General features: G+C 39.7%; 1 protein-coding gene across 3 annotated transcripts in view; it reads left to right on the forward strand.

The window, feature by feature from the left end:
* LOC115193680 (protein FAM13B) overlaps positions 1-19136 on the forward strand; it is a 57993-nt gene that overhangs the window by 29009 nt on the left and 9848 nt on the right. For all 3 annotated transcript variants that reach the window (XM_029752570.1, XM_029752571.1, XM_029752572.1), the window contains 5 exons: positions 4865-5497; positions 5767-5902; positions 7015-7106; positions 9873-9924; positions 11023-11194. In XM_029752570.1, the coding sequence (XP_029608430.1) occupies positions 4865-5497; positions 5767-5902; positions 7015-7106; positions 9873-9924; positions 11023-11194 (1085 nt within the window). The remainder of the gene's footprint in view (positions 1-4864; positions 5498-5766; positions 5903-7014; positions 7107-9872; positions 9925-11022; positions 11195-19136) is intronic.

The raw sequence follows: 19136 nt of genomic DNA on the forward strand, positions 1-19136 counted from the left end.
GTTCTATAGACAGACAGATCGCACACCCGGGCTGAAACCCAAACTATTGGTATAGTTTCAGACCTTCGGGGTACGTACAAACAAGCACACTCAAACAGGGCTGGAAACAAATTCCAGACGCACTGGAGGCGCACAAATCCCTCCCTAAACAAAGTCAAAACCGGAACTATTTCTAGATCTCCGGGACGAAACTAAACACGTTATTACAATGTACGGGACTTCCGACCAAAATCGGTTTATCTACCTACTTGCTACTTCAATTATTCCCTAAGCAAAGTCAAAACCGGAACCAGAATAAATTCCAGATCTCCGGGACGAAACTAAATAATTTTACAATGTACGGGGCTTCCGACCAAAATCGGTTTATCTATCTACTTGCTATTTCAATTATTCCCTAAGCAAAGTTAAAACCGGAACCAGAATAAATTCCAGATCTCCGGGACGAAACTAAATAATTTTACAATGTACGGGGCTTCCGACCAAAATCGGTTTATCTATCTACTTGCTATTTCAATTATTCCCTAAGCAAAGTCAAAACCGGAACCAGAATAAATTCCAGATCTCCGGGACGAAACTAAATAATTTTTAACAGGATTAATATGTTTTAGTTATATTTACTTTACTGAATCCGCTTGTTCTGAGTGTTCCCTTCTGGTCAGCTATTCCAGTAGGCCTTCTCTAGTTAGCAGATGTATACTATCAATGTTTCGCCACACAGGCTTTTAATTTAGCATGGGCGACCGACACACACTCTCTGTTCACTCTATTCACTATCTCTCTATTCCATTTTTATGTATCCGACTTTCTATTGATGTCCCTTATCCACACGCCACGGTGAATGGTCATAATCTCACGGTATACATTTGTACCAATCCCAGTTTCTACTGATGCTACTTGGTATCAAGCCTATTACCACAAATATCCTTGTACTCAGCCCTTACATTTTGTTATTACAATCCTATACAATATTAACAGTAATTCATACTCACGCCCGGTACTTCTGATCAAAATTTGGATATGACTATAATACAATATGCAGATTTTTGTTTTAACAGGCTCTGCTTACCTTTTATTAGTCGAGCTCGTTGATCAGTTTCCCGGGGCAAGTAGAATCACCGATGGCTCCTGCGGACAGGTCACCCGTCCTCACGAGATTGTCCTGGACTTGTCCCCTCTCACATCAACCATCTATGGACCGAATTCAGAAGTATGAAACCTTCCTCTGCTACCAAGTTTTGTTGATGATCAGTTACTTGAGAAGGAGACCAAGTCAAGACGCTGGACCGGGTGGATTCAATTATCGTAAGGCAGCTTTATTAAGAGACAAAGATATTTGGCAAAACGTGCACAAACTCGTTCTTTTAGCTCTTATGGAACTAGCGGAAGCGAGCCCCTACACATAGTGTGCATCTATTTTATACAACATGATTGTAATGTAATGACGTATGTTGAGTCTTGTAGATTCGTCCTCCTGACTGGTCGATGAGTGGAGTGACGATCTGGTCTCGGGTCGGGATCGACTCCCCATTGGTCCATGAGTGTGTTCTTTGTTCCGCTGACCCAGCCCTCTGGGATGGGTTTGTGTGTGTGTGTGTACTTTGTGCTGAGTCCTTGTCTGTGTATCTCTGTAGTCACAAGATATTATTGCGAGACTGGACGTTGACCCCTGTGATCAGGTCATTTCCTGTTTTATCAGTGCTGTGTAAGGTCTAATTCGGCCAATCTGTTTCTGGGTGTGCGTGTATAGCTAGTATCAGTTCAACACAGAATGTGTCTTTTGTATCAGCAGATAAGTGTTGCGCAATAGACCAGCTTATCAAATATATTTATAACAAGTGTTAGAGGCTATTTTGTAAATTACATCGCTAAAGTCAAAGATCGGTAGGATAGTCAGTTTTACGTGGGTATGTTTGACATGATTGAAGGATGCTTTGTTGAGAAATAGGAAGCCGATTCTATATTTAATTTTGGATTGGAGATGCTTAATGTGAGTCTGGAAGGAGAGTTTACAGTCTAACCAGGCACCTAGGTATTTGTAGTTGTCCACATATTCTAAGTTAGAACCGTCCAAAGTAGTGATGCTGGACGGGCGGGCAGGTGCGGGCAGCAATTGGTTGAGGAGCATGCATTTAGTTTTATGGCATTGAAGCTCGTCAGGAGGTTAGTTAACACAGTGTCCAAAGAAGGGCCAGAAGTATACAGAATGGTGTCGTCTGCGTAGAGGTGGATCAGAGAATCACCAGCAGCAAGAGTGACATCATTGACATATACAGAGAAAAGAGTTGGCCTGAGAATTGAACCCTGTGGCACCCCCATAGAGACTGCCAGCAGTCCGGACAACAGGCCCACTCTGTCTGAGAAGTAGTTGGTGAACCAGGCGAGTCTTCCGATAAGAATGTGGTGATTGACAGAGTCGAAAGCCTTGGCCAGGTCGATGAATACGGCTGCACAGTATTGTCTTTTATCGATGGCGGTTATGATATCGTTTAGGACCTTGAGCGTGGCTGAGGTGTACCCATGACTAGCTCGGAAACCAGATTGCATAGCGGAGAAAGTACGGTGGGATTCAAAATGGTCGGTGATTTGTTTGTTAACTTGACTTTCAAAGACCTTAGAAAGGCAGGGTAGGATAGATATAGGTCTGTAACAGTTTGGGTCTAGAGTGTCTCCCCTTTTGAAGAGGGGGATGACCGCGGCAGCTTTCCAATCTTTGGGGATCTCAGACGAATCGAAAGAGAGGTTGAACAGGCTGGTAATGGGGGTTGCAACAATTGCGGCGGATCATTTTAGAAAGAAAGGGTCCAGATTGTCTAGCCTAGCTGATTTGTAGGGGTCCAGATTTTGAAGCTCTTTCAGAACATCAGCTATCTGGATTTGGGTGAAGGAGAAATGGGGGAGGCTTGGGCAAGTTGCTGTGGGGGGTGCGGAGCTGTTGACCGGGGTAGGGGTAGCCAGGTGGAAAGCATGGCCAGCTGTAGAAAAATGGTTATTGAAATTCTCAATTATCGTGGATTTATCGGTGGTGACAGTGTTTCCTAGCCTCAGTGCAGTGGGCAGCTGGGAGGAGGTGCTCTTATTCTCCATGGACTTTACAGTGTCCCAGAACTCTTTGCAGTTTGTGCTACAGGATGCAAATGTATTTTTGAAAAAGCTAGCCTTTGCTTTCCTAACTGCCTGTGTATATTGGTTCCTAACCTCCCTGAAAAGTTGCATATCGCAGGGGCTATTCAATGTTAATGCAGTACGCCACAGGATGTTTTTGTGTTGGTCAAGGGCAGTCAGGTCTGGAGTGAACCAATGGCTATATCTGTTCCTGGTTCCACATTTTTGGAATGGGGCATGCTTATTTGAGATGGTGAGGAAAGCACTTTTAAAGAATAATCAGGCATCCTCTACTGACAGAATGAGGTCAATATCCTTCCAGGATACCCGGGCCAGGTCGATTAGAAAGGCCTGCTTGCTGAAGTGTTTTAGGGCGTGTTTGACAGTGATGAGGGGTGGTCGTTTGACCGCAGACCCATTACGGACGCAGGCAATGAGACAGTGATCGCTGAGATCCTGATTGAAGACAGCAGAGGTGTATTTAGAGGGCAGGTTGGTCAGGATGATATCTATGAGGGTGCCCATGTTTACGGATTTTGGGGTTGTACCTGGTAGGTTTATTGATCATTTGTGTGAGATTGAGGGCATCTAGCTTAGATTGTAGGACTGCCGGGGTGTTAAGCATGTCCCAGTTTATGTCACCTAACAGTACGAGCTCTGAAGATAGATGGGGGGCAATCAATTCACATATGGTGTCCAGGGCACAGCTGGGGGCTGATGGTGGTCTATAACAAGCAGCAACGGTGAGAGACTTGTTTCTGGAAAGGTGGATTTTTAAAAGTAGAAGCTCAAATTTTTGGGCACAGACCTGGATAGTATGACAGAACTCTGCAGGCTATCTCTGCAGTAGATTGCAACGCCGCCCCCTTTTGGTAGTTCTATCTTGTCGGAAAATGTGATAGTTAGGGATGGAAATTTTAGGATTTTTGGAGGCCTTCCTAAGCCAGGATTCAGACACAGCTAGGACATCCGGGTTGGCAGAGTGTGCTAAAGCAGTGAATAAAACACTGACCTAGGAGCTCATGGATACTCCCAAATAGCAAACATTTACAAAGATTATTATTATTCATTTTTTACCTATGAAAAACAAAAATTCTCCTCACCTCAATGTTTTTTCATGCTGATGTGAATTGACCAGGTGGATGAGTTCTTTCAAAGAATTCACACATTTTAACCTTAAAATGAATTACAGAGCACCATTTAGATATAGAGTAATTAGCACTGTGACAACCAACCCCGATCTCCCCTAAGCCTTGTCCGAACCAGAATGGCCCATAGTGGCAGGAGCCTATCTCGTGTTTCTGTAGCGTGAGACAGCTTGGACATGATGCTAGTTGCTGCTGCTAGCCCTGTGCATAAGCATTAGACCACTTTGGTTACGTTCTACTGGCAGCATATGTATCTACCTTGGCAGATCAGTTGTCTTTTGTTTCGCTGAGAGCAGGGAGATGATGACCAATTGGAGGTCTGAAATGAGTAAAAAACTAAATGTCTTCACACCCAGAAGTAGGAAGACAGTTCTTGATTTTGTGAAAGTCAATCTTTACAAAGGCTTTGGTGTATGCTTAATTTAGCCTAATTCAAGTGGATTTTCAAAACATTCTTGTCCATTCTTGAACTTGTTACTCAAATTTGCACAATGTATATTATTTAGGCTGTTATTGGAGGAAAAGGGGACAATAATAAGCATTATGTCCTCCAGCTAAACACAAATATCACTCGTACCTTTAACATTGCACTTGTATGATCCCCCTCTGTGTAGTCCTGAGACTTTGGACCTTGGCTCACACCTCACCACCCACACACAGCACCTGATCCCAGACCTGTTGGAGGATGTTGTGGATGGAGAGCCTGGCTGTGTTCTCCCCTGTTCCGATTATCCAGCTGGGGAGCCTAGCCAACAGGAGGAGGAGAATCCTGGACCAGCTGGGGAGCCTAGCCAACAGGAGGAGGATCCTGGACCAGCTGAGGAGCCTAGCCAACAGGAGGAGGAGAATCCTGGACCAGCTGGGGAGCCTAGCCAACAGGAGGAGGAGAATCCTGGACCAGTTGGGGAGCCTAGCCAACAGGAGGAGGAGAATCCTGGACCAGTTGGGGAGCCTAGCCAACAGGAGGAGGAGGATCCTGGACCAGCTGAGGAGCCTAGCCAACAGGAGGAGGAGAATCCTGGACCAGCTGGGGAGCCTAGCCAACAGGAGGAGGAGAATCCTGGACCAGCTGGGGAGCCTAGCCAACAGGAGGAGGAGAATCCTGGACCAGTTGGGGAGCCTAGCCAACAGGAGGAGGAGGATCCTGGACCAGCTGAGGAGCCTAGCCAACAGGAGGAGGAGAATCCTGGACCAGCTGAGGAGCCTAGCCAACAGGAGGAGGAGGATCCTGGATGTCCCAGGGGAAGGTGGGTCTCTGTGGTGCTGTGGCCCGTCCTTCATACCTCCTGAGCTTTCCCCTCTCTGTCCCAGAGTCCCCGGGGGGGTTGAAGATGATGTCACTTAGTCACCCTCCCCCTTACTTTATGTGCAGTTTATTAATGTATTAATGCTTCATTGTGATGTCCTTACTGAGAAGATCAAGGTGATCCACCTTAACCTGCCTGCTCAAGTCTCAGGTCATTATGGTAAAAGTATTGAGGAATGTACTTCAGCTTGGATATTTCTTCCTGAGCAGGACAAGGTCACAACAGGAGGAAGACCCAGCCACCTCCTCCAGCATAAAGGAGGAAGAGGATGAAGAGAAGGAGAGGGGCACAACCCCTTTAGCCATCTGTAGACTCATGGACCACAGTAAAGAAGACTATTACCAGGTGTGTATAGAGCTCCCTCTCTCTCTCTTCCCCTACTCTCTTTCTCTCTCTCTTTCAATCTCCACCCCACACACTCTCTCTCGCTCTCTCTTTCAATCTCTCTCACTCTCCCTCTCTCTCTCTCTCTCTCTCTCTCTCTCTCTCTCACACATCTCTTTCCTCAATAACAATGCAAAATGCATGGCAAGCGGTACCAGAGTGCCAAGTCTAGGACAAAAAGGCTTCTCAGCAGTTTTTACCCCCAAGCCATAAGACCCCCCCCCCCCAACCCCTCTTTTTACACTGCTGCTACTCTCTGTTTATCATATATGCATAGTCACTTTAACTATACATTCATGTACATACTACCTCAATTTGGCCAACCAACCAGTGCTCCCGCACATTGGCTAACCGGGCTATCTGCATTGTGTCCCGCCACCCACCACCCGCCAACCCCTCTTTTACGCTACTGCTACTCTCTGTTCATCATATATGCATAGTCACTTTAACCATATCTACATGTACATACTACCTCAATCAGCCTGACTAACCGGTGTCTGTATGTAGCCTCGCTACTTTTATAGCCTCGCTACTGTATATAGCCTGTCTTTTTACTGTTGTTTTATTTCTTTACTTACCTATTGTTCACCTAATACCTATTTTGCACTATTGGTTAGAGCCTGTAAGTAAGCATTTCACTGTAAGGTCTACACCTGTTGTATTCAGCGGACGTGACAAATAAACTTTAATTTGATTTGAAAACAAATGATTGGTGATTCACCCTCAGCTCAACACACTTTAAGTGTATACATGTATTTACCACTCTATATTATTCAGTGATAGACTAGATGTTAACATCGTCACACATCCAGAGCTATTTCTAAACCACAGTGTTATTATGACGTGCAGCACGGCTCACTATTAAGCAGTCTATAGAAAGAAATAACTAGCTAATGAGCAGAAGTGCACATTCGCTGAGATATGTATGGTGAAATATGAATTTGTCAGAATGGGTAAATTGTGGCAATAATTTATGCCAATATTCTCTGAGTACATAATGGTATGGTGTGTTTCATTTAATGAGTCTGTGTGTACAGTCTATTGATAAAGACATTGTCCGTATTGGGTTTTAGGATCATGACCCCTCCAGCTCAGAGCGCGTCAGGTGTGTGGCAGTGAGCTGGCAGGCTCAGGACACCCAGAACCAAGACCAGCACAAGGACAGGTACAAGGCTTTTGGGGAAGACAGACTTTTACTTGTGTCAACAGATATATTACTTTCATGGTAATATCAATCACATGCAAGGGCTGAGGGAGTGGCCAATACAGTAGAGGAAGTAGGAGTAAGTTATTTTGGTAATGATTTAGGGAATAAGGCACGTGTTCTCTCACTGCTGGCTGCTAGCATTTGTTTACTGGCTGATTCACAGGCATCACCAAGCCTATCCCAACAGTCCTGTCAAATCAAGACAAGTCTTTCTAATGATTGACTAAAATGACTCATATGGTATAATAAAATTATCGCAACAGAACAATCACATTTCAATGCTCAACTCTTATTTTAATTGGTGTGCTATGAAAGAAGCCTTAACCCGAACCACTTTTTCACCTTCATGTTAAAAACAAACAGATGATTAAGAACCATTTGAGGAAGGTCAGCAGCAACAGAGCAGTGGTATCTCTGCTGCTAGAGGAGAGGGAGAAACTGTACTGAGCCAGCTACTGCTCTTCTGACCCAATCCAAATGTAGCATCTTTAATTCGGACTGGAACAATCTTTCGGCTGAAAACCTCTGCCGTGATGTAGTCCTGAAAGACACGATAACCTTTTAGATATTCCTACAGTAGCAACATGAGCATGTTTGCGGACCCTTGAATGACGTGGGTAACAGTTCTTTTGGGTGAGATGAGGGCAGTGGAAGGTAGGCCCCTAAATGGCAGGTACTGATCTGCTCTCACCATGTGACCATGGCTCCTCGCTCTCTCGATCTGCCTGATTGCCCACAGCAAGAGGTGGTCTTAGCCGGGTTTCGGGGTCACCAGGACCAGCTCAGGGCTGGTGCCAAACCATGGTCAGGTAAAGGAACAGAAAATACATTCTGCCCCGGACAGACAGAGACACAGGGAACATGTAAAATTAGTCAATGCTGTCTGTCCCTGGGGTGTAGACAGAAATACAGAGCAGAAACGGTATAATATTCTGATCACAATACAGCTACAACACTAAGGTGATAGTCTAGTCTGTCTTTTGGGGTTTTTAAAAAAAAATGATACTCATTGTGTTTTTCTATGGGTCATGCCATGTCCTGAGGGTAGCTGGGCAGGTATTCCAAGGGGTGGAGGACCTCACACCTCTCAGCCCACAACAGACTCTGAGGCCTTTTCAGTCTGATGCCTGGATATTTCCATTAAGTTCCTCATGGGGAGGCAGGTAGCCTAGTGGTTAGAGCATTGGACTAGTAACCGATAGGTTGCAAGATTGAATCCCAAGCTGACAAGGTAAAAATCTGTTGTTCTGCCCCTGAACAGGCAGTTAACCCACTGTTCCTAGGCCGTCATTGAAAATAAGAATTTGTTCTTAACTGACTTGCCTAGTTAAATAAAGGTTAATAAAATGAGCAAGACAGGCATCCTGGTCCATCTTTCTGTGGGTGCAGGGCCACTCACTAGGTGCCCCCAGCCACCTGTGATATCGGCAGCTCCCTCAACCTGTCATCTCTTTTTGACCATCAAATGTGCATCAATGTCTTCAAGGAGTTGCTTTCTCCAGTTTGTCTTTGCGGTGGACATATTGTCCTCTTCTCCATTTCCCTTTTGCTCTGATTTGTCTTCCTATTCTCATGGCTCTCCTGTCGATGATCTTGGCACCTGAAGAGTCCACAAAAACCCATGATCTTTACACCTGGACTGTCGAAATCGACACCGATTTTCCCGATTTACATCCACTGACATGCATAAGGGAAACCTGTATGATGTCATTGTAGGTACAGCAAACTTAGGACCAAGATTCCAAATAATGGACCTAGCAACGAACTAGCCTGATTGTCATCATTACAACGCCACCGAAAAGGGATATTAAAACAATGCTACAAGACAATCGTAAATAATGTATTCAGTTTCTGAAGCATTATCCCTCATTCTTAATATATTCTTAGCCCACTTAACTAAATAGGTATTAACTGATGTTAAGAATATAAGGACATATAATAATGTATTCGACATCTATAGCGCTTTTCATTGTAGCTAGGTCAGACATCGTTGTGTAGAAACAGGAGTTCTAAATTGGGACCAGTCAGACAAATCTGTGGCTATGCCTTTTTCTCTGTATGTTGTTTTGAATTCAGCATTGGTGTCCTGCAGCTCCGATTCTCTCCACTAGCTGAGCTCAGTGCTGCAGAAGTAGGTTAACAGAACACAGCAGTGCCTACAGTCATGACTCGGATATGATTCCAGTCCAAATAACGACAGTCATATCTAGTCACGCGGAACATAGACTTACCCTGTACTCTGGCAGGGTGGCACAGCACTGCCTGTAATGTACTGCTGCTAAATTCAGCTAAATGCTTCATTGATTTAACCAATTGTTATTGTATGGAACTAGATTCTTCATTGATTTAACTTATGATAATTGTAGCCATCACCATTAATTGAAAAGCATTATACTTTTTGTCACCCAGGGCTCTTATGCTGCATTTACAAAGGCAGCCCAATTCTGATCTTTTTTCCACTAATTGTTCTTTTGACCAATCACATCAGATCTTTTCACAACAGATCTTTTTAAAAACTAAAAAAAAAAATCTAAATTCGCTGCCTGTGTAAACGCTTCCTTCGTCAAAACCGCTTATGATAGTCAGATATTATGATATCCCATTAAATATTATTTTAATATGCCCATTCTGACCTGTAACAAATGGAATCATATAACATTTTTATTTATTTACTATTATAACTTTGCAGTTGATTTCTTTCAACGTAAAATGTTACATTTTCAGCATGACCCGATTCCAGATGGCCGATGGAATAAACCTGTCTGATTCTGAAAAGGTAACTATATCCTCTGAAAGTCAAGATAGTATTTCATTTATGACATGAGACACTATATCAAGCTACATCTTATAATTTATAACGAGAAGAGGGACAAATACAACGACAAAAACATGTTGATGTATGGGTATTTTTGAACAGCTCAGAATATAATGGTTCACTTCAGTTCTCATATTAGATAATGAGTTAATTAAAGATATGTGTCTTTTTTATTCATACTACAGTATATCTTTTCTGAAGTGGAATACTTTTGCATTGGCTAATGGCTAGTGTGTGTCCATACTGGTTAGTGTGTGTTAGCGTTTGTGCGTGTGTATGTGTGTGTGTGTGTTTGAGTAACAGCCCCCTCCCTCTCCTCCCTCTCCTCTCTGACGCACACGGCGAGAGGGAGGTTCTAGAACATCACCTAATCATGATGTCAAACGAAACTAAATGAACCCCCCTTTCCCCTCTTTCCCCCACCCTAGCCCATATTTATGCATAAAAAGCCATTTTATCCGAGTACTGCTGCTCACACTGAGCTAACAACGTCAGCCTCTCTGCTCTCCAGTTAGAATGCTCAGCCTCACAACGTTACCACGGAGACGCCCCCCTACATCATATTCCCACACGCGTGGTTTTCCTGACGTTTCCCTGGCGCTATGAATAATCCATGTGGAGGAGAGCTGGAGCAGTAGAAGGATCACTGGGAAAGCAGACAGACCGGAAAAACAGGGAAAACACATATATGGATTCTACTGAATCAGGGAATAGATGAGTGATATTACGCCCGAAGGGATCTCACCGTTCTGAGGGACCGGAGAACGCTGTCGCACACGCAGGGATCTAACAACTGGGATCACATGTGGACCCAGGTCTGATGAAACCAAGGCGAGAGCTGAACTGAGACGAGCCCCATTACGTGACCGTTAACGTCACGTCTTACACTTTGATAACTGAGGTGTGGGGCACACGGACACAACACAGGATCGCTTCCCCTCAGGACAAGCCCAGGGCCAGCATCTGGCTTTCTCCAACCTCTCCACCCACCACAGACAGAGAGTCAGCACCCTCCCCCAGAACCCTCATTCTGAAGACATGTTCTGCTTCTGTTTCCAGAGCCCCTCCCTCAAGCAGCAAGCTCTGGAGGCTGAGCTGTGCCCCTCGCCACTCGGAACCCCTCAGGAGGACCTGGATCACCCCCCTTGTACCAAGGACTACCAGAGCCTAACCCCATCTCTCCACTCCCTCCCAAAACAGGAACAGGACATGATCAGTACCTCACTGACAGGTATTTATAAACCCTCATCTTCTTGTGAGCATAATTGTTATTCTTGCACTGTGTGATATCTTGTACACTATGATATATATAGTGCTTGTTTCAGTGAATCAATCGCGTCTCTTCATCTGTCTTCATTAGTCTTATGGTTAGTATCAGTCTTATGGATAGTATCAGTCGTATGGTTAGCATCAGTCTTATGGATAGTATCAGTCTTATGGTTAGTATCAGTCTTATGGATGATATCAGTCTTATGGATAGTATCAGTCTTATGGTTAGTATCAGTCTTATGGTTAGTATCAGTCTTATGGATGATATCAGTATTATGGATAGTATCAGTCTTATGGATAGTATCAGTCTTATGGATAGTATCAGTCTTATGGTTAGTATCAGTCTTATGGTTAGTATCAGTCTTATGGATGATATCAGTCTTATGGATAGTATCAGTCTTATGGATAGTATCAGTCTTATGGATAGTATCAGTCTTATGGTTAGTATCAGTCTTATGGTTAGTATCAGTCTTATGGATGATATCAGTCTTATGGTTAGTATCAGTCTTATGGTTAGTATCAGTCTTATGGATAGTATCAGTCTTATGGTTAGTATCAGTCTTATGGATGATATCAGTCTTATGGTTAGTATCAGTCTTATGGTTAGTATCAGTCTTATGGATAGTATCAGTCTTATGGTTAGTATCACTCTTATGGATAGTATCAGTCTTATGGATAGTATCAGTCTTATGGTTAGTATCAGTCTTATGGATGATATCAGTCTTATGGTTAGTATCAGTCTTATGGTTAGTATCAATCTTATGGTTAGTATCAGTCATGCTAGTATAGTATCAGTCTTATGGATGATATCAGTCTTATGGTTAGTATCAATCTTATGGTTAGTATCAGTCTTATGGATGATATCAGTCTTATGGTTAGTATCAGTCGTATGGATGATATCAGTATTATGGATAGTATCAGTCTTATGGATAGTATCAGTCTTATGGTTAGTATCAGTCTTATGGATGATATCAGTCTTATGGATAGTATCAGTCTTATGGTTAGTATCAGTCTTATGGTTAGTATAGTATCAATCTTATGGTTAGTATCAGTCTTATGGTTAGTATAGTATCAATCTAATGGATGGTATCAGTCTTATGGTTAGTATCAGTCTTATGGTTAGTATCAGTCTTATGGTTAGTATCAGTCTTATGGATGAAATCAGTCTTATGGTTAATATCAGTCTTATGGTTAGTATCAGTCTTATGGTTAGTATAGTATCAGTCTTATGGATGATATCAGTCTTATGGATAGTATCAGTCTTATGGTTAGTATCAGTCTTTCGGATGATATCAGTCTTATGGATAGTATCAGTCTTATGGATAGAATCAGTCTTATGGTTAGTATCAGTCTTATGGATGATATCAGTCTTATGGATAGTATCAGTCTTATGGTTAGTATCAGTCTTATGGTTAGTATCAATCTTATGGTTAGTATCAGTCATGTTAGTATAGTATCAGTCTTATGGATGATATCAGTCTTATGGTTAGTATCAGTCTTATGGATAGTATCAGTCTTATGGTTAGTATCACTCTTATGGATAGTATCAGTCTTATGGATAGTATCAGTCTTATGGTTAGTATCAGTCTTATGGATGATATCAGTCTTATGGTTAGTATCAGTCTTATGGTTAGTATCAATCTTATGGTTAGTATCAGTCATGCTAGTATAGTATCAGTCTTATGGATGATATCAGTCTTATGGTTAGTATCAATCTTATGGTTAGTATCAGTCTTATGGATGATATCAGTCTTATGGTTAGTATCAGTCGTATGGATGATATCAGTATTATGGATAGTATCAGTCTTATGGATAGTATCAGTCTTATGGTTAGTATCAGTCTTATGGATGATATCAGTCTTATGGATAGTATCAGTCTTATGGTTAGTATCAGTCTTATGGTTAGTATAGTATCAATCTTATGGTTAGTATCAGTCTTATGGTTAGTATAGTATCAATCTAATGGATGGTATCAGTCTTATGGTTAGTATCAGTCTTATGGTTAGTATCAGTCTTATGGTTAGTATCAGTCTTATGGATGAAATCAGTCTTATGGTTAATATCAGTCTTATGGTTAGTATCAGTCTTATGGTTAGTATAGTATCAGTCTTATGGATGATATCAGTCTTATGGATAGTATCAGTCTTATGGTTAGTATCAGTCTTTCGGATGATATCAGTCTTATGGATAGTATCAGTCTTATGGATAGAATCAGTCTTATGGTTAGTATCAGTCTTATGGATGATATCAGTCTTATGGATAGTATCAGTCTTATGGTTAGTATCAGTCTTATGGTTAGTATCAATCTTATGGTTAGTATCAATCTTATGGTTAGTATCAGTCATGTTAGTATAGTATCAGTCTTATGGATGATATCAGTCTTATGGTTAGTATCAATCTTATGGTTAGTATCAGTCTTATAGCTAGTATAGTATCAGTTTTATGGATGATATCAGTCTTATGGTTAGTATCAGTCGTATGGATGATATCAGTATTATGGATAGTATCAGTCTTACGGATAGTATCAGTCTTATGGATAGTATCAGTCTTATGGTTAGTATCAGTCTTATGGATGATATCAGTCTTATGGATAGTATCAGTCTTTTATGGTTAGTATCAGTTTTATGGTCAGTATAGTATCAGTCTTATGGATGATATCAGTCTTATGGATAGTATCAGTCTTATGGATGATATCTGTCTTATGATTAGTATCAGTCTTATGGATGATATCAGTCTTATGGTTAGTATAGTATCAGTCTTATGGATGATATCAGTCTTATGGTTAGTATCAGTCTTATGGATGATATCAGTCTTATGGATAGTATCAGTCTTATGGTTAGTATAGTATCAGTCTTATGGTTAATATCAGTCTTATGGATGATATCAGTCTTATGGTTAGTATCAGTCTTATGGTTGATATCAGTCTTATGGTTAGTATCAGTCTTATGGATAGTATCAGTCTTATGGATAGTATCAGTCTTATGGTTAGTATCAGTCTTATGGTTAGTATCAGTCTTATGGATGATATCAGTCTTATGGATGATATCAGTCTTATGGTTAGTATCAGTCTTATGGTTGATATCAGTCTTATGGTTAGTATCAGTCTTATGGATAGTATCAGTCTTATGGATAGTATCAGTCTTATGGTTAGTATCAGTCTTATGGTTAGTATCAGTCTTATGGATGATGTCAGTCTTATGGTTAGTATCAATCTTATGGTTAGTATCAGTCATGTTAGTATAGTATCAGTCTTATGGATGATATCAGTCTTATGGTTAGTATCAATCTTATGGTTAGTATCAGTCTTATGGATAGTATCAGTCTTATGGATAGTATCAGTCTTATGGTTAGTATAGTATCAGTCTTATGGATGATATCAGTCTTATGGTTAGTATAGTATCAGTCTTATGGATGATATCAGTCTTATGGTTAGTATCAGTCTTATGGATAGTATCAGTCTTATGGTTAGTATCAGTCTTATGGTTAGTATCAGTCTTATGGTTAGTATAGTATCAGTCTTATGGATAGTATCAGTCTTATGGTTAGTATAGTATCAGTCTTATGGATGATATCAGTGTTATGGTTAGTATCAGTCTTATGGTTAGTATCAGTCATGTTAGTATAGTATCAGTCTTATGGATGATATCAGTCTTATGGTTAGTATCAATCTTATGGTTAGTATCAGTCTTATAGCTAGTATAGTATCAGTTTTATGGATGATATCAGTCTTATGGTTAGTATCAGTCGTATGGATGATATCAGTATTATGGATAGTATCAGTCTTACGGATAGTATCAGTCTTATGGATAGTATCAGTCTTATGGTTAGTATCAGTCTTATGGATGATATCAGTCTTATGGATAGTATCAGTCTTTTATGGTTAGTATCAGTTTTATGGTCAGTATAGTATCAGTCTTATGGATGATATCAGTCTTATGGATAGTATCAGTCTTATGGATGATATCTGTCTTATGATTAGTATCAGTCTTATGGATGATATCAGTCTTATGGTTAGTATAGTATCAGTCTTATGGATGATATCAGTCTTATGGTTAGTATCAGTCTTATGGATGATATCAGTCTTATGGATAGTATCAGTCTTATGGTTAGTATAGTATCAGTCTTATGGTTAATATCAGTCTTATGGATGATATCAGTCTTATGGTTAGTATCAGTCTTATGGTTGATATCAGTCTTATGGTTAGTATCAGTCTTATGGATAGTATCAGTCTTATGGATAGTATCAGTCTTATGGTTAGTATCAGTCTTATGGTTAGTATCAGTCTTATGGATGATATCAGTCTTATGGATGATATCAGTCTTATGGTTAGTATCAGTCTTATGGTTGATATCAGTCTTATGGTTAGTATCAGTCTTATGGATAGTATCAGTCTTATGGATAGTATCAGTCTTATGGTTAGTATCAGTCTTATGGTTAGTATCAGTCTTATGGATGATGTCAGTCTTATGGTTAGTATCAATCTTATGGTTAGTATCAGTCATGTTAGTATAGTATCAGTCTTATGGATGATATCAGTCTTATGGTTAGTATCAATCTTATGGTTAGTATCAGTCTTATGGATAGTATCAGTCTTATGGATAGTATCAGTCTTATGGTAAGTATAGTATCAGTCTTATGGATGATATCAGTCTTATGGTTAGTATAGTATCAGTCTTATGGATGATATCAGTCTTATGGTTAGTATCAGTCTTATGGATAGTATCAGTCTTATGGTTAGTATCAGTCTTATGGTTAGTATCAGTCTTATGGTTAGTATAGTATCAGTCTTATGGATAGTATCAGTCTTATGGTTAGTATAGTATCAGTCTTATGGATGATATCAGTGTTATGGTTAGTATCAGTCTTATGGTTAGTATCAGTCTTATGGATAGTATCAGTCTTATGGTTAGTATCAGTCTTATGGTTAGTATCAGTCTTATGGATGATATCAGTCTTATGGTTAGTATCAATCTTATGGTTAGTATCAGTCATGTTAGTATAGTATCAGTCTTATGGATGATATCAGTCTTATGGTTAGTATCAATCTTATGGTTAGTATCAGTCTTATGGATAGTATCAGTCTTATGGATAGTATCAGTCGTATGGTTAGTATAGTATCAGTCTTATGGATGATATCAGTCTTATGGTTAGTATAGTATCAGTCTTATGGATGATATCAGTCTTATGGTTAGTATCAGTCTTATGGTTAGTATCAGTCTTATGGATAGTATCAGTCTTATGGTTAGTATCAGTCTTATGGTTAGTATCAGTCTTATGGTTAGTATAGTATCAGTCTTATGGATAGTATCAGTCTTATGGTTAGTATAGTATCAGTCTTACGGATAGTATCAGTCTTATGGTTAGTATAGTATCAGTCTTATGGATGATATCAGTGTTATGGTTAGTATCAGTCTTATGGTTAGTATCAGTCTTATGGTTAGTATCAGTCTTATGGATAGTATCAGTCTTATGGTTAGTATCAGTCTTTCGGATGATATCAGTCTTATGGATAGTATCAGTCTTATGGTTAGTATCAGTCTTTTGGATGATGTCAGTTTTATGGATAGTATCAGTCTTATGGTTAGTATCAGTCTTTTGGATGATGTCAGTTTTATGGATGATATCAGTCTTATGGATAGTAGTCTTATGGATAGTATCAGTCTTATGGATAGTATCAGTCTTATGGATGATATCTATCTTATGGTTAGTATCAGTCTTATGGTTAGTATAGTATCAGTCTTATGGTTAGTATAGTATCAGTCTTATGGATGATATCAGTCTTATGGATAGTATCAGTCTTATGGATAGTATCAGTCTTATGGTTGGTATCAGTCTTATGGTTAGTATCAGTCTTATGGTTAGTATCAGTCTTATGGATAGTATCAGTCTTATGGTTAGTATAGTGTCAGTCTTATGGTTAGTATAGTATCAGTCTTATGGATAGTATCAGTCTTATGGATAGTATCAGTCTTATGGTTTGTATCAGTTTTATGGTTAGTATAGTATCAGTCTTATGGATAGTATCAGTCTTATGGTTAGTATCAGTCTTATGGTTAGTATCAGTCTTATGGATAGTATCAGTCTTATGGTTAGTATCAGTCTCATGGTTAGTATCAATCTTATGGTTAGTATCAGTCTTATAGCTAGTATAGTATCAGTCTTATGGATGATATCAGTCTTATGGTTAGTATCAGTCGTATGGATGATATCAGTATTATGGATAGTATCAGTCTTATGGATAGTATCAGTCTTATGGATAGTATCAGTCTTTTATGGTTAGTATCAGTCTTATGGTCAGTATAGTATCAGTGTTATGGATGATATCAGTCTTATGGATAGTATCAGTCTTATGGATAGTATAGTATCAGTCTTATGGATGATATCTGTCTTATGATTAGTATCAGTCTTATGGATGATATCAGTCTTATGGTTAGTATAGTATCAGTCTTATGGATGATATCAGTCTTATGGTTAGTATCAGTCTTATGGATGATATAAGTCTTATGGATAGTATCAGTCTTATGGTTAGTATAGTATCAGTCTTATGGTTAATATCAGTCTTATGGATGATATCAGTCTTATGGTTAGTATCAGTCTTATGGTTGATATCAGTCTTATGGTTAGTATCAGTCTTATGGATAGTATCAGTCTTATGGATAGTATCAGTCTTATGGTTAGTATCAGTCTTATGGTTAGTATCAGTCTTATGGATGATATCAGTCTTATGGTTAGTATCAGTCTTATGGATAGTATCAGTCTTATGGTTAGTATAGTATCAGTCTTATGGATGATATCAGTCTTATGGTTAGTATCAGTCTTATGGTTAGTATCAGTCTTATGGTTAGTATAGTATCAGTCTTATGGATAGTATCAGTCTTATGGTTAGTATCAGTCTTATGGTTAGTATCAGTCTTATGGTTAGTATAGTATCAGTCTTATGGATAGTATCAGTCTTATGGTTAGTATAGTATCAGTCTTATGGATAGTATCAGTCTTATGGTTAGTATAGTATCAGTCTTATGGTTAGTATCAGTCTTATGGATAGTATCAGTCTTATGGTTAGTATCAGTCTTATGGTTAGTATCAGTCTTATGGATGATATCAGTCTTATGGTTAGTATCAATCTTATGGTTAGTATCAGTCTTATGGATAGTATCAGTCTTATGGATAGTATCAGTCTTATGGTTAGTATAGTATCAGTCTTATGGATGATATCAGTCTTATGGTTAGTATAGTATCAGTCTTATGGATGATATCAGTCTTATGGTTAGTATCAGTCTTATGGTTAGTATCAGTCTTATGGATAGTATCAGTCTTATGGTTAGTATCAGTCTTATGGTTAGTATCAGTCTTATGGTTAGTATAGTATCAGTCTTATGGATAGTATCAGTCTTATGGTTAGTATAGTATCAGTCTTATGGATAGTATCAGTCTTATGGTTAGTATAGTATCAGTCTTATGGATGATATCAGTCTTATGGATAGTATCAGTCTTATGGATAGTATCAGTCTTATGGTTGGTATCAGTCTTATGGTTAGTATCAGTCTTATGCTTAGTATCAGTCTTATGGATAGTATCAGTCTTATGGTTAGTATCAGTCTCATGGATAGTATCAGTCTTATGGTTAGTATCAGTCTTTCGGATGATATCAGTCTTATGGTTAGTATCAGTCTTTTGGATGATGTCAGTTTTATGGATAGTATCAGTCTTATGGATGATATCAGTCTTATGGTTAGTATCAGTCTTTTGGATGATGTCAGTTTTATGGATGATATCAGTCTTATGGATAGTAGTCTTATGGATAGTATCAGTCTTATGGATAGTATCAGTCTTATGGATGATATCTATCTTATGGTTAGTATCAGTCTTACGGTTAGTATAGTATCAGTCTTATGGTTAGTAT

The sequence above is a fragment of the Salmo trutta genome, chromosome 5 (genome assembly GCF_901001165.1).
Source record: "Salmo trutta chromosome 5, fSalTru1.1, whole genome shotgun sequence".
Taxonomy (NCBI): Eukaryota; Metazoa; Chordata; class Actinopteri; order Salmoniformes; family Salmonidae; genus Salmo; species Salmo trutta.